This window comes from Camelus ferus, chromosome 29 (assembly GCF_009834535.1).
Source record: "Camelus ferus isolate YT-003-E chromosome 29, BCGSAC_Cfer_1.0, whole genome shotgun sequence".
Classification (NCBI taxonomy): Eukaryota; Metazoa; Chordata; class Mammalia; order Artiodactyla; family Camelidae; genus Camelus; species Camelus ferus.
In genome coordinates, this window is record NC_045724.1 from 18,074,238 (window position 1) to 18,096,916 (window position 22,679).

General features: G+C 52.9%; 1 protein-coding gene across 1 annotated transcript; it reads left to right on the forward strand.

The window, feature by feature from the left end:
* Window positions 1-1,617: 1,617 nt before the first annotated feature.
* On the forward strand, window positions 1,618-19,459 carry LOC106730849 (phosphatidylinositol 3,4,5-trisphosphate-dependent Rac exchanger 1 protein). The gene is made up of 11 exons (XM_032469915.1): window positions 1,618-1,792; window positions 8,481-8,617; window positions 9,294-9,405; window positions 11,900-12,099; window positions 12,370-12,530; window positions 13,274-13,314; window positions 13,815-13,916; window positions 13,964-14,081; window positions 16,254-16,460; window positions 17,794-17,877; window positions 18,903-19,459. The coding sequence occupies exons 1-11, from the start codon at window positions 1,618-1,620 to the stop codon at window positions 18,961-18,963; spliced, it is 1,398 nt and encodes a 465-aa protein (XP_032325806.1). The 3' UTR covers window positions 18,964-19,459.
* The last annotated feature ends 3,220 nt before the right edge of the window (window positions 19,460-22,679 follow it).

Sequence of the window (22,679 nt, forward strand, 5' to 3'; positions counted from 1 at the left end):
GCTGCCCCAGGTTTGCGGACAGAGTTCTCCGCGTCAGTCCACTCTGTGGCGGCCCGGTGATCTCCAGTGGCGTTGGCGGTGGCGGCGACCGCGGCGAAGGCGGGCAGCGGGCAGCGGCAGCGGCAGCGGGCAGCGGGCAGCGGGCAGAGGGCAGCGGCAGTGGAGCGGGGCTGCCACGTGGGAGCCCATCGTTCTGCTCCCATCGCCGCCATGGATTATCCTGGGGCGACCCTTTGCCGCCTCAGGTTCCCCGGACGCACCTCTGCAGGTCAGTCAGTGGGCTCGCGGGAGGCTGCGCGGTGAGGTTAGGGGCGGCGTTGGCGGCGTGTGGATGGGGGCTACTCTGCGGGAGCCCGTCGACTTGCTCCCGTCTCCCCGTTCTCTCCCGCGCCTGGCCTGGGGGCCGCCTCTGCTGCCCCCCGTTTGCCCCACGCCGGTGTCCGGGTCAGGTTGCTCCCAGGAGGTGCGTGCGGTGTAGTCGGGAGGGCAGGGGCGTTGGCGGCACCGGAGGCGGACGTGGTGGCGGCGAATGCGAGGGTAGCGGGGCTGCCTGTGGGAGCGGATCCACTTGCTCCCGTCTGTCCCGCGGCCTGTCCTGTGGGCAGCGGCTGCTGCCCCCATGTCCGCAGGACGCTCGGCTCCCTTAGTTGGCTCCTAGGGAGCGGGCGCCCTTCGATCCAGGGGAGGCGTTGATTGCGGCCGTGGTGAAGCTGCCCGTGGGAGCCCGTCCATCGGCTCCCATCTCCCTCGCGGCCTGGCCTGTGGGATCCCTCGGCTGCCCCAGGTTTGCGGACAGAGTTCTCCGCGTCAGTCCACTCTGTGGCGGCCCGGTGATCTCCAGTGGCGTTGGCGGTGGCGGCGACCGCGGCGAAGCGGGCAGCGGGCAGCGGGCAGCGGGCAGAGGGCAGCGGCAGTGGAGCGGGGCTGCCACGTGGGAGCCCATCGGTCTGCTCCCATCGCCGCCATGGATTATCCTGGGGCGCCCTTTGCCGCCTCAAGTTCCCCGGACGCACCTCTGCAGGTCAGTCAGTGGGCTCGCGGGAGGCTGCGCGGTGAGGTTAGGGGCGGCGTTGGCGGCGGATGGGATGGGGGCTACTCTGCGGGAGCCCGTCGACTTGCTCCCGTCTCCCCGTTCTCTCCCGCGCCTGGCCTTGGGGCCGCCTCTGCTGCCCCCCGTTTGCCCCACGGCGGTGTCCGGGTCAGGTTGCTCCCAGGAGGTGCGTGCGGTTGTAGTCGGGAGGGCAGGGGCGTTGGCGTCACAGGAGGCGGACGTGGTGGCGGCGTAATGCGAGGGTAGCGGGGCTGCCTGTGGGAGCGGATCCACTTGCTCCCGTCTGTCCCGCGGCCTGTCCTGTGGGCAGCGGCTTCTGCCCCTCATGTCCGCAGGACGCTCGGCTCCCTTAGTAGGCTCCTAGGGAGCGGGCGCCCTGCGATCCAGGGGATGGCGGGGTGTTGATGGCGGCCTGGGTGTGAAGCTGCCCGTGGGAGCCCGTCCATCGGCTCCCATCTCCCTCGCGGCCTGGCCTGTGGGATCCCTCGGCTGCCCCAGGTTTGCGGACAGAGTTCTCCGCGTCAGTCCACTCTGTGGCGCCCCGGTGATCTCCAGTGGCGTTGGCGATGGCGGCGACCGCGACGAAGCGGCAGCGGGCAGCGGGCAGCGGGCAGCGGGCAGAGGGCAGCGGCAGTGGATCGGGGCTGCCACGTGGGAGCCCATCGGTCTGCTCCCATCGCCGCCATGGATTATCCTGGGGCGCCCTTTGCCGCCTCAGGTTCCCCGGACGCACCTCTGCAGGTCAGTCAGTGGGCTCGCGGGAGGCTGCGCGGTGAGGTTAGGGGCGGCGTTGGCGGCGGGTGGTATGGGGGCTACTCTGCGGGAGCCCGTCGACTTGCTCCCGTCTCCCCGTTCTCTCCCGCGCCTGGCCTGGGGGCCGCCTCTGCTGCCCCCCGTTTGCCCCACGCCGGTGTCCGGGTCAGGTTGCTCCCAGGAGGTGCGTGCGGTGTAGTCGGGAGGGCAGGGGCGTTGGCATCACCGGAGGCGGACGTTGTGGCGGCGGATGCGAGGGTAGCGGGGCTGCCTGTGGGAGCGGATCCACTTGCTCCCGTCTGTCCCGCGGCCTGTCCTGTGGGCAGCGGCTGCTGCCCCCATGTCCGCAGGACGCTCGGCTCCCTTAGTTGGCTCCTAGGGAGCGGGCGCCCTGCGATCCAGGGGAGGCGGTGATGGCGGCCGGGGTGAAGCTGCCCGTGGGAGCCCGTCCATCGGCTCCCATCTCCCTCGCGGCCTGGCCTGTGGGATCCCTCGGCTGCCCCAAGTTTGCGGACAGAGTTCTCCGCGTCAGTCCACTCTGTGGCGGCCCGGTGATCTCCTGTGGCGTTGGCGGTGGCGGCGACCGCGGCGATGCGGGCAGCGGGCAGCGGGCAGCGGCAGCGGGCAGCGGGCAGCGGGCAGCGGGCAGAGGGCAGCGGCAGTGGAGCGGGGCTGCCACGTGGGAGCCCATCGGTCTGCTCCCATCGCCACCATGGATTATCCTGGGGCGCCTTCTGGTGCCCCTTGTTCCCCTGTTGCATGCTCTCCAGGTTATTCTGTGGTCTCTCAGGAGGCTGCTCGTTGAGATTAGTGGGTGGCGACGGAAGTGGGATGGAGGGGTGCTGCCCTCATGGTAGTCTATTTGGTCTCTTCCGTCTCCCTAGTCTCCACTCCTCCTGTTCTGTGGTTGACCTCTGTTGCTCAGAATCTTGAGCGCAGCCTGCTGTCTAGAGTCAGGTGTGCTTGGTTAGAGGCATTGGCTGCGTTTCCGACGTCGGTGGCTGCTGTGTGTGGGGGATCCCTTCAGGGACCTCCATTTCTTTTCATCTCCCCCCGCGGCCTTTCCTGGTGGTGGCCTCTTTTTCTCTTTTGCATGTTTCCCCTGATGCTCGTGTTCATAGCCGACTCTTGGGAAGCAGGCACAGTGCGATCAAGGGGTGGTGGCATCGTAGGCTGGTGTCAGGTGGCCTCGTGGATTGGTTCCCGTCTCCCTCCTGGCCTTGCCTGTGGGCGCCCTCTGCTACCCCAAGTTGGCCACGCATCTCTCTAGGGCAGTAAACTCGGGTAGGCAGGTTGGTTTGGTTCATGATATGTTCACCACAGCGATGCATGGAGGTCGGCTATTCTGTGGGACACCATTGACTTGCTCCTGGCTGCCCCGTCTACCTCGCGCCTTGCCTATGGACGGCCTCTGCTGCTGCAGGTTCTCATGAAGCATGTATCCTAGTCAGTAGGTGTTCGCGAGGCATCCAGGTGCTTTCAGGCCATGGCATGGTGTGGTGGTGGTGCCTGCATGTGGAAGCGTGTTGATTTGCTCCCATGTCCCCCATGGCCTGGCCTGCGGGCAGCCTCTGCTGCCCCAATTTTGGGACACAGATGTCTCAGTCACCCTACTCCTGGAATGCGGACTCTGGGCTTTCAGGGAATAGCACTGGCGGTGGCAGCGGTGGCTGGGGAGGGCAGATGTCTGGGGCTAGCTGGTCCACTTGCTTCCATCTCACCTGGGTCCTGGCCTGGGGACTGCGTTTGTTTTCCCAGGTCCTCCTGATGCCTGTCTCCAGGTCAGCTTGCTCCCTGGAGGCGGACACCGTGCGTTCAGAGGGTAGGGTTCATAGGGTAGGGGCGATGCAGGCGGCATTGGCAGGAGGGGTTGCCCGGGGAAAGCTGGTCTATTTGCTCCCATCTCCCCTGTGGCCTGGCCTGGGGGCAGTCTCTGCTGCCCAAATCTCAGGACACAGATGTCTCAGTCAGCCTGCTCCCGGAAAGCGGACTTCGTGCGTTTAGGGGATATCACTGGCGGTGGCAGCAGTGGCAGGGTGAAGGGAGATGCCCAGATTGAGCTGGTCCCCTTGCTACTATCTCACCCAGGGCGTGGCCTGTGGACTGCGTTTGTTTTCCCAGGCCCTCCTGACGCCCATCTACAGGTCAGCTTGCTCCCAGGATATGGGCAGCGTGTGTTCAGAACATAGTTGCAATGCAGGCAGCATTGGTGGGAGGGGGTTGCCCCAAGCAAGCCATTCCATTTGCTCCCATCTCCCCTGCCACCTGGCATAGGGTTGCCCTAGATTTTCCAGACGCTGGTGTGCAAGTCAGCTTGCTTCCAGGAGGAGAGTATGGTCCAGATCACCATGTGCGCCATCACCCACCCAAGGCCCACTGGTGAGCAGCCTGCAGCCTGGGACCACCCTGGCCCTCTGGCTCAGAGGAGGCCATGGGCACGGGGCTGGGGCACAGGCCTGCACCCAGGCAGGAATTGGAACGGCCTCCAGCCCTGGCCATCAAGCTGTGGAGGAGCCTTGGATGCTGGGCTGTGTGTCCACTGTCTGGTGGCTTTTTATTATGATGAGCTGAGCGCAGACGGCCCCACCCCTGGTGGGGTGAGGGTTGAGGGGGTCAGCTCAGGTAGGGGTGTGCTCAGAGCGAGGGGGGGATCCTGTGGTGAGAGGGAACAGGTTGAAGAGTGGGGGCATTATCGACTGGAAGTAACCTGGCTGAGGCGTGAGGTGGCCGGCCCGGGTGAGGGGCGCTCGGAGTAGGGGGACCCAGCTGAGGGGTGGGGGACAATCCCAGGGTGAAGGGCTAAGGGATCATCTCAGGATGGTGGGGGACCTGGGGTGATGCATGAGAGGCAGCTTGTTTGGGGGGGGCTATAGGTTAGAAGCTAGTGGGGCAGAAACTGGAGTATAAGGAGAAGGAGCCTTGTCTTGGGGGTCCAGTCGGGGATCAGGCCTGGCCAGGTTGTGCGGGGGCCGTGACAGGGCTGGGGGGTTTGTGTGGCGGCGAGCATGGGGAGTGGGACTGTGGGGTGTGTGGCCTGGCCCTTGGTGGGTAGTGGTTCTAAACGGGTGCCGGGACCCTGTTGGGGTTGGGGACAAGGCCAGCCAGTCCCAGGCCATGGGGTGGGCCAGCCCCACCACCCCACCGCCGAGCCCCACATGGCCTGGCTCGGCCCCACTCATAGCATCCCACACCGCAGGAGCCCCAGCCCCAGCGTCTGCACTACCCGCAGGAGGAGCTGAGGGCACTGTGCCCACGGATGCACACTTGTGGATGGACGCAGGAGCCCGCCCAGAGCGTGTGGAAGCTGGGCCGGAGCCGGGTGCTCCTGGGCCGGCTCTCCGAGGGGGAATCTCGCCTGGGATGTAGCTAGCCTTGTGCCTTTGCCTCCACTGTCGTCTCCTGGCAGGTAAGGGGCGCTGGTGGGGGCGCGCAGGTCTGGGAGCCAGAGGGTGAGGCCTGGGATGCTTCGGGGAGGAGCACAGGTAGGGGTGTGTAGGTGAGGTCCGGGCCGTGCAGCCCGTTGGGACCCGGAGGTGGGTCCAGGACCGCCACCATGGTTCGTGGTCGCCCCGCCTCAGCGTTGGTAGTCACTGAACTCCGCGTCTTCATCGCCACTCACACATGGTTTTGGGCAAGCTAGTGCAGCCCAGGGAGGTGGGAGGGCGCCACCGGGCCCTGGAGCACCTCCGACTGGCTCTCAGGCCGTGGCCTGCCTGCAGAGGTGGACCTGCCTGGCGAGTGGAGGATGCACTGGACCCTCTGGGTAGGAATTATGGAATAACAGGCGAGGAGGCCCAGGCCTTTGGCAAAAGCTTGTGGGCCTGCCCCCGAGATCAAAAGCTTTTGGCAAGTCTCGTTTTAGTCTTTAGAGGACCCTCAAGCTTTTCCACAGTGGCTACCCCAAACTACATATTCCCACGGGCAGCGTAGGAGGGTTCCCTTTTCTACACAGCCTCTCCAGTGTTTGTCCTTTGTGGACTTTCATTGAATGATGGCCTTTCTGACCAGTTGAGGTGATACCTCATTGTCGTTTTGGATTTGCATGTCTCTGATCATGAGAGATCCTGAGCTTTGTTTCACGTGCTTGTTGGCCATTTGTACGTCTTCACTGGAGAAATGCGTTTTTAGGTCTCCTGCCCATTTTTGCTTTAGGTTGTTAGATTCTTGCTTAGGAAGTTGTACGAGCTGTTTCTATATTCTGGAGATCGAGCCTTTGTCAGTTTCATCTTTTTCAAATACTTCCTCCCACTCCGTAGATTGTCCTTTTCTTTTGCTGATGGTTTCCTTTGCTGTGCAAAAGCTTGAAAGTCCAGTCAGGTCCCATTTGTTTGTTACTTGGTGCTTTTATTTCCATTGCTTGGGTACACTGCCCCAGGAGAACATTGCTGAGGTGTATGTCCAGTGTTTTGCCTGTGTTTTCTTCGAAGAGGTTTATCGATTCCAGTCTTCTGTTTAAGTATTTAAGGCATTTTGAATTAATTTTTGTGTACGGTGTGGGGGAGTAGTCTAACCTCATTGATTAACAGGCAGCTGTCCAGTGTTCCCTACACCATTTGCGGAAGAGACTGTCGTCCCTCCATTTGTACGTTCTGGCCTCCTTTTTCAACGCTCAATTGACCAAACGTTCGTGCGTTTATTCTTGGGCTCTCTGTTCTGTTCCGTTGATCTGTATGTCTGTTTCTGTACCAATCATGCTGTTTTGATTGTAGCTCTGCAGTGTTGTCTAAAGTCTGGGAGGGTTATTCCTCCAGCTTTGTTCTTTTTCTTCCAGGAGTGCTTTGGAAATTCTGGGTCTCTGTGATTCCATGTAAATTATGGTATGAGTTGTTCCAGGTGTGTGAAAAATGTCCTGGGTGAATTGATAGGGATTGCGTTCAATCTGCCAATTGCTCTGGGCAGCGTGGCCGTTTCAGCCATATTAATTCTTCTAGTGCAGAGACATGGGCTTTCTTTTTGTTTCTCTAAGTCCTCCTTAATTTCCTTAGTGTTTCATCGGTCTCCGCGTGTAAGACTTTCGTGTCCTTGGTTAGAGTTACTCCTAAGTATTGTCTTGTTTGGATGCAATTTTAAAAGAGATTATTCCACTCGAGGAAGGAAATGCCACTGATTTCTGTAGGTCGATGTTGTATCCTGCTGCCTTGCCAAGTACTTTGATTAGTTCTGGTCATTTTTGCGTGGAGCCTCTAAGATGTTTTAATGTATCGTGTCATCTGCATACAGTGACGGTTTTACCCCTTCTCTTCCAATTTGGATCTTTTCTGTGTCTTTTCGTTGTCTAGTTGCTATGGCCAGGACCTCCAATACTAGATTGAAGAGAAGTGGTGCGAGTGGGCATCTTTGTCTTGCTCCAGAGTTTAGTGGAAAATCTTCCAGCCTTTCTTGGTAGAGTGTCTCGGTGTCTGTAGGTTTGTCACAAATGTGTTTTTCTCATGTTGAGACAGTTTCTGTGTATGCCCACCCTGGTAAGACCACGGGCTCAGTGAGGTCAGGCTGTGGCTGGGAGGATGGCAACGCGGTGGCGGCGAGGGGAGCCAGTTGTCTTCTCCCGTCTCCCCCGCGGCCTGGCCTGGGGGTGGCAGCAGTCCATGGGACACAGGTTACAGATCAGCCTGCTCCTGGGAGGCGGGCATGGTGCAGTCAGTGTGTGGGGGCGGCGGCAGGGACAGTGGGATATGGGAGCAAATGACCGGTGGTCACACAGGGCAGCCCCAATCCCGCAGTCGCCACCACTGCCACCCCGTGACCAGCCCCCGCCCGCCTCCAAGGAGCAGGCTGACCGGGAGAAGTGCTTTCGTGAAGCTAGGGCAGAAGGGGCCTCCTGCAGGCCAGGCAGTGGGGTAGATGGGAGCAGAGCAAGTTGACTGGCTCTCCCAGGGCAGCGCTCCTCCCCCACCACTGGTGCCACTGCCTGCCGTCCGTGCCCAGGGCCTCCCACCCTCGGTGTCCAGATCACCATGCGTGCCATCACCCACCCGAGGCCCACTGGCGAGCAGCCTGCAGCCTGGGACCACCCTGACCCCCGGCTCAGAGGAGGCCCTGGGCACGGGGCTGGGGTGCAGGCCTGTGCCCAGGTGGGAATTGGGACGGCCTCCAGCCCTGGCCATCATGCCGTGGAGGAGCCTTGGATGCTGGGCTGTGCGTCCGCTGTCTGGTGGCTTTTCACTATGGTGAGCTGAGCGCAGACGGCCCCACCCCTGGTGGGGTGAGGGATGAGGGGTGAGGGGGTCAGCTGAAAGAACACGCATTTGGGGTCTGGGAAACCTGTGTTTGAAACCTGGCCTGTCCTAGGTGCCTGAGCTTGAGAGTCCCTTTGCCTCTCTGAGACTCTGTTGCCCTGTTTGCAAAATGGGGTTGATGCTGACTCCAGGATGACAGGTGGATGTGGGACTTTAATGGAGAGAAAGCCCTAGAGTGAGATGTTCCTGGGTTCAAGTCCCGCCTTCCTGGCTGTGTGACCTGGAGCAAGCTGCTTCTTCTCTGAGCCTCAGATTCTTCTGCAAAGTGGGAAGAGCAGTCCGTGTCCGTGCCCACTGGAGTAGGGTGGAGAATGGCTCCAGGGTGGTGTTTGGGGAGTTGTGGTGGTGGGGCGGTTGGGAGACAGCGTTCACGTGGTTACTGGCCCTTGCCTGGTGCTGCCTCAGGCTCTCTTCGCCTCAAGCACTCCCATCCCCTTCAGGCTCCCAGGCTGCGGCCTCAGGCCTCTGTCCTGACCAGTGCATCCTGAAGGCCAACGGCAACAATGTGATGAGTGACGGTGCGCCAGAGGTCCCGGAACACCTCCAGGCATTCCGGAGCCACTGGGAAGAGGCCCTGGTGAGCTACCCAGAGGCCAAGGGGATCAGGGAAGCCCTGTTTGTTGGGGAGGGGTAGTGAGGGCCACCGAGCTTTCTCAGGGGAAAAGATGGAAGGTGCCACAATATGTTGGGTGGGGTGGGGCTGCCTGCCTACCTGGCAGGGCTGAGCTGGGCTTGGGTTCTATGATCCCTTTGCCTCCCTAAACCTCTTGGCTTCAGTTTTCACAGCTGTGAAATGGGTGTAATATGACATTCTTTTCTTACCACGCAGGCACGTTGGGCAAATAGTCATGTGAATGGTAAAATTTGATGTTATACTTGGGTTGGGGCCAGGGTTCTATGTGGCATGCTCCATCACTGGTTCGCTTAATAAGTGATTATGGAGCACCTACTGTATGCCTGGCACACTTCTCGGCCCTGGGGCCCTAGGGGAGACAAGGTTTCTCCTCCTGTGGATCTAATTTACATTTTCAAATGCTCCTCACTTCCCTCACTTCTGTGTAGAGTGTAGATTATAGAGGGTAAGCACTGACTGTGACTGGAAGTCCCTCAGGAACGCTCCAGAGCAAAGTCTGGGAGGGCGTACAAAGTTGGTGTCGCCGACAGGCTAAAAGCCTGAGTTTTGGAATCGGGGAACAGTGTGCACCTGGGCTCCTGGCATGTTGGCTGCCCCTCTTACTCTGCTCCCCTCACAGGGACCGTACCAGTGGGCCTACCAGACACACAAGGATGTGCAGGAGGCCTGGGAGGCCCACCGTGAGGACCCCAATGACGAGGGTGCCGGAGAGGAAGACCAGCCAAACTCAGGTAAGTGGACAGAAGAACCTTTGTGTTTACACTGAGTTCACCTGGATAATCATGGCTACTCTCCTCATTGTAAAGTCGTCTGATTAACAACTTTATTTCCAGCTGCAGCCATACTTCCTCCTAGCCTGGGAATGCCACGTACTCACAGGGTCTTGATAGGATGGGGGCATCGCTCAGGGATTGTTATTCTGCCCACCAGGGGCTCCCACATCTCTCCAGCCCAGCCACAGCCCCGGACCCCAGTCCTGTCTTTCTCCCCGACACCCCTTGGATGTCTAACAGGCATCACAGACTTAGTGTGGCCAGAATTGAACTCCTCACCTTCCTCTGAGACTTGTTCCTCCCCTCAGTGTCCGGTCTCCATCCTTCCAGATTCTCAGGCCCCAAACTCAGAGTCCTTCTTGGCTGTTCTCTTTCTCCTCTGTCCCACCACCTCAGCTCCAGCAGCACACCTCGTTAGCTGTGCCATCCCCACGTGACCTGAATCTGACCACTTCCCATCACCTCCATTGTGCCTGGTCCAAGCCACCACCATTTCTCACCAGGACTATTGCAGTAGCATGCTCACTCATCTCCTTGTCCTGCCTTATGTCCTCCTCTGTGGGGTATTCTCAAAAAATAGAACAGAACCTTGGAATGGCTTCCACCCTATGTAGGGCATAGACCAAGCCCTCCCCATAGTCTTCCAGGCCAGACCAGGCTCCCCAGCCTCTCCTCTCATCACTCCCACTTGCCCTCTCTGTTCCATCCACTCTAGCCTCTTATTCTTAAATACCAAATGGACGCGTGCCCCAGGGCCTTTGCACTTGCAGCTCCCTCTGCCTGGACTGCTCTCCCCCAAGTACTTCTCACCTTGTATCCCTCACCTCACTCAGCTCTCTGCTCAGATGTTACCTAGAGAGACCACCTGGAGTGCTGTGGTTAAGCCCTTTTTGTCCCTCGGTGACTCCTTATCCTGTTTTATTTTCTTTCACCACGTGTATGAATTAGTATACATCATTCAGTTGTTTATTGCTTATCTTTATTTTCCCTTCTAGAGCATAAGCTTCCTGAGGGCAGAGGTTTTGTTTATTTCTTGCTGTAGCCACTGATCCTAGAACTGTGTGAGGCATATAGTAGGCACTCAGTGAATACCTGTAGTCTGAAAAATAGCCTCTGTTCTGCAGTCGCTTGTCTGGACTCTGTGCTGTACTTCTGCTGGGCTGGGCTGGGCTGGGGACAGAGGCTGTAGAAAGACCAGAGGCCTTGGATGATTCTGTGTCCACTAGCTCTGGGCTCCTTGCTGGTAACTTTGGGGTTAGCAAAGAACAGGGGTGTACAGGGGTGGCTGGAGAACCGTCCCCCACTGCTGGAACACACACAGCCTGGCAGAGGGATCCTAAGCGGACAGGTTGATGGGGACAGGGGAGAGACTAGCTGGCAGCTCTGAGCTCAGCTTATGCCCCTCTGACAGGAAAGGCTCTGGGCTTCCTTCCCCGGCACATCGGTGACCCCTGATGATGGTGGTAAACCACGCTAAGAGGAGCTGGTGGTTTCTGTCCTTCTGTTCCACAAGTAGAAGCATTTGCTATGTGCCGGGTCCTGTTCTGGGAGCTGAGGAGACACCAGTGAGCAAGGGGAACGTGGTTCCTGCCCTCAGGGCACTGACGTGAGGGGAACCAGACAGTGAACAAAAGAAGAAAAACTTGACAAGTGGTGACATAGCGTGAGGGTGAGGGGAGGAAGAGTGATGGTGTGTGGGTTTAGAGGTTCTCTTTGGAGCAGGTTGGGGGAAAGCATTTCACTCCAAGAAGGTGCCTGCTTGCTTCCTAGATATGTCACTACCTAGCTATGTGGCCACTAAGGAGCCACAGTCTCTCTGGGCTTATGGTAATTAGACTTAACTTCAGCTACATAGAAACATTGGCTCAGCAAACTGAAAAGTATGAGTAGGGTCAACAAGCTTCAGGTCTGGCTCAATCCAGCACCTCATATAGTGAGGAAGCTCTTTGTTTTTCTCCAGTTCTCAGCTCTGCTCCCGCTGTGTCGCTTTCCTCCTCACATGCAGTTTTCTGCACCTGGTGTCTCTGGTAACTGGGAATGTAGTTGAGAAAGAGAATGTCTCCTCTCTGTAGATCCTGCCAAAGCCCCAGAACTGACTCTCATTGGTCAAGCTTGGGTCACATGCTCATTCCTGAACCAACAGGGGAACTGAATAGGGCAAATCTAATATCCTCCTTGGCCAGGCCTTCACCTCTAGGGGAAGGTGTGGGTGGGGGTCCGCTTTTGTGAGCCACATAGACTGGGAATGGGGCTCAAGGGTTGGTTCTTAGAAGGGAAATCTTCTAGAACAAAGAATGAGTGATAGTGGGCTGGCAAAAGTGAACAGAGCTACAGCACAGGCTTCGGTCTTGCCATCTATCCAACATGAGCCGTCCTCGGTGCTGGGTCGGAGGGCTGGCCTGGTGTGGGGTGGTGCCCCGTCCTCAGGGTTGCCCGTCCCTTTGGCTTCCAGTCTTCCCCCTGCTGTCCCTGGGTCTCCAGCTGAGCCCACATGAGGACAGCCCTGCGGTGAGCCTGACCGAGGACAGCGTGCACCTGGAGCAGGGCATGGTGCGTGAGTGCATGAGCACAGCAGGTGTCCAGTGCCTCGTGCTGGAGAAGGTCTTGGAGCCATGCGGATCTTCGGCCTCACCACCAAGGTCTCGCTGGGCGGTGTCCTCCCCAGAGGGGTGTAGCAGACTTCTCCCCACATCCTGAGTTAACCTGGAGCCCTTCTAGTCCCTGCCCCACCACTTGGTAGCTGTGGGACTTAGGAGAGTGACTTCCTATCTCTCAGGCTCAGTTTGCTCATTTGCTAAGTGGGCCAGTAAGACACCTGACCTCACGGGGTACTACTAGGCGTACAGTAGTCACCGCACACCAGCCCCTGAACACCCGCTCTGGGGCACAGTGAGTGCTCAGTAGCTGTTAATGTCTCTGTAGATCCCTGAGGCCTGTCCCGCTTACGACAGAGTCTTCGTGCAGGACTGTGGACGGCTGACAGCCCTGAGCAGCGTCGTGAAGACCACATTCCACTACGAGTTCTGCCACCTGCGACACCGAGCTGGAGAGCACTGGACCAGAGGACCGCCTGCAGCCAGGAGGTGCCCGCATCCTGCAGGGTCTCCGCGGGGGTTACTGTGGTTGTAAGTGTCAGCACCCAACCCACTGAGCTTAAACAGACAGGAGAAGTTACTGGTTTGTATTACTGAAAAGTCCAGAGGTAAACTTCAGGCATGGCAGTATCCAGGCACTCAAACAGATCTCACACTAGCACAAGAATAGGGTCTCCCTCCTTCTCTTGACTGTGTTCTTCTGTGTTGGCTTTGCTCTCAGGCACTCTTTTCATGTAGTGACAGAATGACCCCCGGGAGCTCTAGTGTTAGCAACCCCAGTAGAAAGGGGACTTGATGAGAACTCTTGGTGGCTTGGCTTGGGTCCCTTGCCCAGCACTGTACCAGTGTCTGCAGGGAAGGGGGGGCAGTCTTACCTGACTGAACCCCATGCACTGTGAGTCAGAGAGAGCTGGTTCCTGAAGGACAGCCCAGATGCAGCAAAAGTGGGGAAATGAATGTGGAGAGGTAGCCAGAGGCCTCAGATTTCTCCAGGTCTTCCCTGAAATCTGTGTGCAGGGAAAGGCAGTGCAGGGGAATTCACTCTTCCATTTGGAACTCTTGGCATTTTGTCCAATTCTGGAATGTCTGGCCTAGGCCAGGATAAAGCGGGTACTCGGGGTGGGCGAGAATTCCCAGAGCCCTGCATCATGACCTCATGTCCCCCACCTTTCTCAGTAGCTGTTAATCCACTGTGTGGCCTGGACTTTTTGACCCACGAATTGCCACATCAGCCTCCTGGAAGTGTGCTACCCCAAGACCATGCCCTTGGTTGGTAGGTGCTTCAGCGTCCACTTTGGTCACAAACCCTCCCTAGTCGACCTTGACCCAGAGCAAGGTGGCTGTGTCTGTTAGAAATTGTGGTCAGATCTCACGCTACAGATACTCAAACAGAAGCATATATGAAGGCTAGCGGCCCAAGACTGGAATGCTGTCCCCATAGTCATCAGGGATGAAGCCTCCTTCTTTTTATGACACCATCTCTAGAGGTTGCTTTTATCCTGAAGGATGCCTCATGGTATAGAATGGCTGCTGGATTACCAGCCATCATTTCTACATTCTAGGCTGGAAAAAGATCACAGGAGTTAAAAGCATATTAGCGCCAAATGGAAACTTTTTTCTAATTGAAGTAATTTAATGTATTGAAAGAGTGTTTAAAAGGGAAACTTTCCTCATTCATTGGGACCCTTAAAATGGGTTTGTATAGCTCGGTCGAAGGGGCTTGTGAGTATCTGGGGGCTGTTTGTAAGTGAGCTCTCTCTCCCTCCACTGCAGGTCACCTACACCCCATGTCCTACACCCAGCACTGCATCAGCACCATGCCTGCCGCCTCCTGGAAGTGCCTACCTGCTGTGGATGGGGACTCCCAAAGCCAAGGTCCCAATGACAGCATCTTTGAGCCAGCCAGTGGAGTCCTCAGCCAGGAGGACCGGGGCCTGAGCTCAAGCAGGACCATGAGATCCAGGACGCCTACCTGCAGCTCTTCACCAAACTGGATGTGTCTGTGAAGGAGATGAAGCAATATGTCACTCAGATCGACAGGTGAGCCCTGGGCCAGGAGGGAATGGCAGGGCGTCTCAGAGTCAGGATTTCTCAACCTCGGCAATGTCAGTATTTTGGGTAGGGTCACTGTTTGGAGTGTATCCTGCACACGATAGGCTGTTAGTGGTATCCCTGGTCTGTACCCACTAGATGCCAGCAGCACACCCTCCCCAGGTTGTGACAATGAAAAATGTCTCAAAGCGTTGTCACATGCCCTGTCAGTGGGCAAAATCACTCACAGTTGAGAACTGCTGCTCTGATGTAAGGATGGATGTAGGCAGCATCCTCAGCAGAGGGTAGAACTGTTTGGTGAAAGGTTTTGGGGGAACTTTATCATTCAAACATTGCAGAAAGAGATGGCTGGACGTGATGTGCCTTTTGGTACCTTGTGTCTGGACACACATACAGCATCCCCTACAAAGTGTTTTTACCAACAGAAGTTGCACCGTTCTCTGCTCAAAGTTTAGGTCTCACTACTGGGCTGGAGGATGTGGGGTGTAGGGAAAGTGAAGTGGCACCTCAGGGACACCATGGGCCAAATCCAGAGGGTGGGCAATCCTGGATGACAAGTGACCCAGTTTCTTTAACAAATAAATGACAAGGGAGAAGCAGGTTCAGGGAGGAGGAGGAACTGGTAGAGAAGGGACTTGAGAGGCGTATCAACCAAACGCAGCGAGTAGGCCTGGTTTGGGTTCGGTTTCTAAGATACCGTCTGTGCGAAGGCACCTTTGTGACCATCAGGGGCATTTGAATGTGGACCGGGGACTAGAGGGTCTGATGGGATGATTAATTTTCTGAGGTTTGATAATAGCAGACTGGTTATGTTTACAACAGTGTTTCTCAGCCTCGACACCATGGACATTTGGGGCTGGACAGTTCTTTGCTGTGGGGTATTTAGTGGCACTCCAGTCTCTGCTCCTTGGATGCCAGTAGTTTCTCCCCACAACCCCCACCCTGCTTCGGCTGTGACAGCTAAAAATGTCTCTGGACGGTGCTGTTTGCCCGTCAGGAGACTCACTAAACTGCTAAATGTTTCCTGGTGGGGGTGGGGGGGATGGGACGGGTTGAGAATCACTGCTTTAAAAAAAAATGTCTTTTTGTGCTAGAGAGACATATGAAAGTGTTTCTCAGGGGAATTATATGGTATCTCAGGTTTGTTTTAAATACTACTCTGGAAGGAGAAGAAGGTATAGAAAAGATTGAGGGAAGAAATGTGGATTCTGAGTTGCCATTGTTGAAGCTGGCAGCTGGGTACGTGAGGTTTGTCATGTTGTCCCCTCTTCTTCTGTATATGACAGAAATTCTTCACGATAAATGAAAAAATAATGTGAGGTCCCGCGCCAGGTTGCTGTCCCTGCCGCTTATTAGCTGTGTGACCTTGGACAAGTCACTCAGCCTCTCTGAACTTTAGTGTTCTCATCTGCTGAAGTGGGGCTAGTCATAATACTGACCTCATTGAGATGTAGTTGGATTGTGCCAGCTAGGGTTTACTGATCACTTAGGAGGCACCAGACAGTCTTCTGGGCACTTAACACATTTTAAGTCCCTTAATCTGTGTGGCATTTAGGACATAGTGATCGTACTCCAGTGTATGGATGAGGAAATGGAGTCTCAAGAGTGGTTTAATAATTAGCCCTAGGTCTCTAAACTAGGAAACGGTAGCATTGGGATTTGAATCTGGGGTCTGTCTGTGTTCAAAACCCATGCTTCTAACTGCTACACTCTATGCCAGGGTTGACACTAAGGCCTGTGGGCCAAATCCAGCCCATGGCTTTTTTTTTTTTTTTGAATAAAGTTTTACTGGGACATAGCCATGCCCAGTCCTTTACTCACTTCCTCGTGCTGTCACAGCACAGCGGCAGAGCTGAGTCGTGGGCAACCAGGACCGTGTGCAGCCCTGAGAGACCACGCTCCCCAGTCGCCTTCTACCCTCCCGAGCCTGGTGTCACTTGGCCATGAGCTTAGACCCTTGCATCTGACAACCCCTGCAGGAGGGCCGGTGTATGCGCATCTGCAGAATTGGTGGCAGGATTTTCAGGGTAGAGACAGAGAGCCTTTGGGTCTGCTTAGGGTCAGAGGTGTGGCCTGAGGTCAGGGCCTTGCCCGGGGCCTCCTGGGAGTGAGTGAAGCCACGCGCTTGTGCCTTTAAGTTCAAAGTCTTCCCCCCCACAGGCTGCCGTCCACCATCACGGAGACCACCTCAGGTGGGTCCTGCGATCCCCGCTTGGCCGAGGAGTCCTCGTCGCCCCCGCTCGTCAGTGAAGAAAGTGAGATGGACAGAACCGACCACGGGGGCATGAAGAAAGTGTGCGTCAAGCTGTCTGAGGAGGATCGGGAGGACTCAGGTCACGACACCATGAGCTACCGCGACTCCTACAGGTGGGGCTCGGTGTGGATGGTCAGGGGCACAGCTGAGGTCCCAACTCAGATGTCCAGAATCAGGACATTTCCCAGGAGGCGGTGGGATGGGGTGCTGTTACTAAGCCATTTGGTTCTGGCAGGGGGGTTCTGAGCCCCACAGCACATCCTGGATGTCCCCTTTGGGCCCCCAAGCCCAGGCTAATGTTTCAGGGCCTGTCCCCTGGTTGACACCATCCATCCGTTCTGCTTTCGTTCCGTTCCGCGCACACTGATGGATTGTGGTCATAGAAAAAGTCATGATGTGCAGTTGTGTTTTAAACTCAACTTAAGACCTGTGGTTTCTGCAACAAACACCGTGTAGTTTTACTTGACTCCAGGAGGCTGAGAGGTGTTTTTCCCTCCTACCTCAGAGTATCTGAATTGTTTTCTCCTGGTTAACTTAATGATAACAATGTCAGTGAAGTCCTAATTAGTGGGTGAAATGGACTGAATATTGAATTTCCTGTGATAAACCATATCGTGGGTGAGTGGAATTCCTTACACACAAACCAGCCCCGTGACCTCCCATGAAAGGTGGTAGAACATCCGGCCATGGTGTTTGTGGTAGGGTCTTGGGGGGCACTTTGGTAGGTTGTGGGCAAAACACAGAGCTGATAGAATTTGGGAAGAAGTGCCTTTGGCCCTGTCCTCCAGCTTTTTTTCATTCTTTCAGTCTTTGAGGGCCCTGCCTGGTCAGTGTCTCTTGGTGACTGTGTGATGAGATGTCGTGGCTTCCTGGGCGCTGTGTGTCCTTGGAGCGTTGTGTCCAATGAGCCAGGTTTCTCCATCTTGTTGGGTTTCCATTCTTACTTTTTTGGGTTGTCTGATGTTTCCTCTGATTGTCTGAAAGGTGAAGAATTTCAGGATTGTGGGTTTTGATTCCTGATACCGCCTGAGTTCCTGGGACACAAGCTAAGCAAATACAGTCCTTGTTCTTAGGAGGTCTCTGCCTGGCTGGGCTGACAGAACACAGAGCCATGGGGTTGAGTGTAGCGTTTGCAGGTGTGTGCAGGGACAAGGCCATCCCACGAGGGGAGTGACAAGAGTTACCCCTGAATGAAAATGATTCACCATTCACCTACAGTTTCTGTTTCTGATTTGAGGTCTGGAAACATTTCCCCCAGTCAGCCCTAGAAAACCCTCCAGGACGACCTTCCCCATCTCTGACACTGATGGTCGGCCCACAGTGCTCTCTCTGGGCCAGTTGTTTACCGAGAGTTTTGTGTGCACTTCAGAAAAGTGGGTTCCGGTGCTGGGACCAGAGGCCGTGCACGGGATGCTGACTGATCCTTTCCTCTCTGCCGCTTTGCAGCGAGTGTGACAGTAACCAGCACTCTGTCCTGTCCTACACCAGCGTGAGAAGTGACGGCTCCTACCTGCGCAGCCACGAGATGAGGTCTGTTGAGTGCAGAGGCTCATGTTGGGGGAGAGGGGCCTCCAGTGAGATTTCATTTTGCTTAGTTTTACTTTGTTGTGCTTTACTCCATGAGATATTACTTGCTGTTACTTTGCATAGAGTGGGAGTGGTTTTGCTTTCATTCACTCATTCAGCACGTGTTGATTGAGCACCTATCATGTGCTGGGACCACAGCAGGAGTAAAAAGACAGAGATCCTGGTCCTCGTGGAGCTAACCTGCTGCGTTAGTGTCTCTTGGTGTTAACGCAGACCAAACAAAGACACACGAGACGCGGTTACAGGGTGTGATGAGGGCTGTGACGTCGCTAAAATAGGGTGACCTGAAGGTGTCCATAAATGACACATGTTCAAACCAAAAATTCAGATGACACAGAAACATTCAAAAGAAGTAAATGAGGATAAGCCAGAATCTCAGCCTTTCCCCCAGCAGTGACCACATTTGGAGATCACTGGTGAACATGTATTTCTGCACAGATGGGGAGAAATGTGGACGGATGCTTGGATGGTCAGACAGACATAAGTCAGATTTTACAAATTAGATTATATGGTACTTGCAATGTGTACTGAAAGACTGAAATTTGCTTTTACTTTGATTTGAGCCTTTACAAATTACAAGTTTTGTTTTGTGATTAGGACATACATCCACGTGGTTCATAAGTCAAAAGGCGTGAGAGGGTGGCTGGTGACTTTTTGTCAGTTACCAAAATAGCTTGAACAAGATTTAGGAGTAAGTTCTTTTTAAGGGAATATATTCTTTATCTGCAAAATAAAATTCAGCTGCAACCTAGAGAGAAGAACTAAACTCTCCAACACCATAATTAAAAGGAAAGATTTGTTAATACAATTTTGGAAAATCATTCTATAACATTTATTGTGTTGAGGGGAGAGGAGATTCTATTTAGAGCTATTATGCCCATGATAGACAATAGAAAATATGAAAAATATTAAGGAAAAAGTCATCCATAATTTTTGAGTGTTTGGAATCTTTCTACTGCATATGACAGGAAAACCCAATTCAAATTGCTTAAGCAAAGACCTGAAACCCTCATGGGTTCAGTGTGCTGACTGACTTGGGGAACCAGAGGTGAAGCCTGCCTCCCAGAACACAACGATGGCAAGGATTGGAGCTTGATACCATAATGAGAACTGGGGCTGATGCTTGAAGCAGAAAGAATGATGATGAGAGACAAATCACAAACGTCTGCTACCATAATACCATCGTGGAAGGATAACAACCATCAACATTTTGTCTTATGCGCGTGTATACACACACGTGTAAGAAATTAGAGCATTTAAAAACTGATTTATTGAAACCAACACAAAACTTAAAATTCTATTTTATTCTATTTATATGAAATTCTTAACAAATGAATCTAAAAGCATATTAGAGGGTGCCCGGGGCTGGCAGTGGGAAAATGATGGAAATGTCCTGTCTTGATGATGACATGCTTACACCATTTGTCAAAACTCATAAATCTGTACTCTCAAAATGGGTGAATTTTATTGAATCTGCATTATACCTAAGTTGAAAATAAAACAAAACTGAACTAAAAAATAAAAACTGATTTATAGTCTACTTTTTTCATTTTTTAATGTACAATAAGCATTGTTGCATGAGGAGAAACTATCATCAATTTGAAAATTAGCACATAGTCCCCCAAATCATAGAATTAGCAGAGCTAAGTAAAAATTTCTCTTCCAACTGGGGGCCTGTATTAAATTAAACATCGTAGGCGACCAACTTAATTGTTTTACTGGTTTATCATTCCTGTGCCACCCTTTGCAAAGATTGGTGTGTATATGCACATAAAATTTCCCCTTCTTCCTTAGAGCAGCATATCACATATGCTCTATACATGTACTTCTGCTCTTTTGCACTTTGGTGTTCTTATGTAGCAATATATCCAGGAAACCATTCTGTATCATTTCATAGAGATCACCCCATTCTTGTTCCAGATGCATAGTCCTCCATTGTGTTTATTCAACCTATCTCCTATATTTGGAAATTCAGATTGTTTCCAATGTTTGCTGGAATTTGGTTTAGTTATCCACTTACATGTAATTTGACAGTCATGATATTCTCTGTTCCTGAGTAAAGTGGAAAGTGAGAGATTTACTTATATTATTGATTTTATGTCATTTGGGTAGAGTGTGGGAAGATTTGAAATCAAGTGATCGTCATTAACCTCCAGATTACCAACTGTATTTTTAAATTTCAAAAATTCTTTCTTTGCTTCTCTTTCATGGCAACCAATTTCTGTTTTGTGGATTCATGTTTTTTCGAATCTCTTGAAAGATGTTAATAAGACTTTTAAAGAATCTCTCTTCTGAATCCTGAGTTGTCTGTTTTCTCCAGGGTCAATCGTTCTTTTCCTTTTGGGCCTTTGTATCATTGAAAACATGATTGTTGATTGCCCGTTTCATTCAAAGATAAAGAGCTGAGTTGCTACTGTAAGTATATGGCATAGATGTCCTCTGAACGTGCACAGTCTAATTTCCCTACTAAGTCCCTCAACTGAATGGGATGGCTGACTGCAGTCTCCATGTAAATGGGTGCTGTCTTGTCATTTGGCAAGGCAGAACCCCCTCACTAACATCTTCACCAACACCAAAAAAACAGCTTTCTTTTGGAATGCTCATGTCCATACTCCAGTCTTTAGGGTTCTTCACACAGATCAGCTGACATTTTTAGAGCTCACTGTTACAGTTTCATCCTGAAAACAATCACCACAATGCACTGATGATGGCAAGGGATAGGGGTGAGAGTCCAAGCTCAAAACGAATCCAGAGACAACACATCTCTAGGTGACTCTAGTTAGTCACCCACCAATTCTTCTCTTCTCTCAGCTTGTAGACTTTCCATGGCTTCTACCTCAACTGTAGATACTTTCCTGATAATCCTTTAAAACAGTAGCTCCTGCTCTAGTTTATCTTTCAATGTTATCCCTTTGGCTTTCCATCTTCGAGAAATCGGTTTCAATCTCTGATCCTCCATTGTTCTCATCTCAGGGCGATCATGAATTAATTCTGTTTTAAATTTCCTTTTAATACTGTCAGTGGATTGTGTGGAGGGATGAGAGGTCAATGTGAATATTCACTGAGACAGGCCTGTACAATTTCCTTTATTAGAGCACAGGTAGCACTGTGACTCTGCGTGGGTGACACCGCGCTGCTTACAGCAAGTGTTAAGCACATGAGGGTTTGCACCCTGGGTAGGAACTGCGGCTCACAGGAGCTGCGTTGTGAGTTCTGCTGCACATCCAAGTCACTGAAGGTGGAAGAGCTAATGGAGTGAAAAAAGTGCTAGACTGGTTGTCCTGGTCAGTCCAGAGGTTCCCAGCGGAAAGTACTGCCTTCCAGCAGGCCCCCCCCCCGATGTATGCCACAATCATTCAATCCCATCACCCTAGACTATAGAGGAGTCATATATGATGACAGAACCATATGCAGATACCAGGCATTCAGTCTCCTAGTCTTTCCACTTTCTGACACTTTCATACACAAAGTCACTCTTTACCTAAAAACTCTCTCTCTCTACGCTAATGACATCCATCCTCCGTACCTGATAATTTCAGATAGGAAGTAAAATTCCCTGAACTGAATGAGCCTCAGGATTCAGAGACCGTGAATAACTAGGCTGCTTCTTGTGTTTGTATGTTACTTCTGCACACTGTCATTTTACAACAGTAGCAGTAATATTTCATGTTTAAACATCTTTATTAGATTAAGGAGAAGGTTGAGTATTTCTCAAAAAGCATTCATGGTAATGGCATTCTGCTTTTTGAACTCAACTTTAAGGCCTTCATGCAGAATCACTTCAATTTTTTTGGCATTAGCCGTGAAAATGGAAAGGTCTTAGAAAATGAACGTTATTTTTCTTCACAGGCACAGAGAGAGAAGGAACTTTAACATTTGATAATGACCAAAACTCATTTAATTGCTGAATTAACCTGCATTCATTGTACAAAAAGAACTGGACAGACAAGCCCTCGTCAGGCTCTCCTGCAGGGCTTCCAACTCTGCAGGCTGCATTATGCCTGGTACCGGAATTAGCTACCGATATTGTCCATTCTCTAGCTCATATTTCCTTTCTTTTTCAAAATCCCTGTACGAAGTTTCTAAATATTCATTTCTTCATTTTCTCCTTTCTTCCCAAGGCTGGCCTTCTACTCCCTCGCAAATTGTTTCTTAATGATCACCATAAAAAGTTTGCTGCAGAGAATCCCAAGCTCAGATTAAGAAGGACTTTTTTTCCTCAGGAATCTGAGCCACGTTGCCCTTATTCAGAGTCTTTTTTATTTTGATCTGTAACGTGTCATATGTTCACTTGGATTCATATTCATAGAAAAAGACTTGTCATAATCATACTTTCAAAAATATGCTAAGGAGAGGGTCTCAACCATGAGCTGCTAATGCCATCTACAATTCTGTTTGATTTATTATCTCTCTTTTCTTTCCTGCCTATTCATCTGTCACTTAGAATGCTTTAAGGGTGAGTGTCTCAAAAAGACCAAAAGAACAGATATGGTATAAAGTTGACAGGAGCTTACCAAACTCCAGCAAAGCCTTTGATAGAGAGTTAAAAAAAAAGTGGATTTAGAATTCTCGACTTCAAAGTCTTATCACTACATCCCTTTACTCAAAGATTAAAAGTGCAATAAATAGCCTTCTGGCTCGAGACTATGAAGGTTTTATAAAGACTCCTTTATTGAGTCTAGAGAAGCCCACCCATTCTGTTTGCACTCAACTTCACAGAATAGAGGTTGAAGACATGGGTTTTA

Coding starts and splice junctions, on each gene's coding strand:
- LOC106730849 (XM_032469915.1), top strand. CDS start 1,618: ATGGCGGCGACCGCGACGAAGCGGCAGCGGGCAGCGGGCAGCGGGCAG. Junction 13,917..13,963: donor TGGGGACTCCCAAAGCCAAG/GTCCCAATGACA, acceptor GTCCTCAGCCAG/GAGGACCGGGGCCTGAGCTC. Junction 14,082..16,253: donor TATGTCACTCAGATCGACAG/GTGAGCCCTGGG, acceptor TCCCCCCCACAG/GCTGCCGTCCACCATCACGG.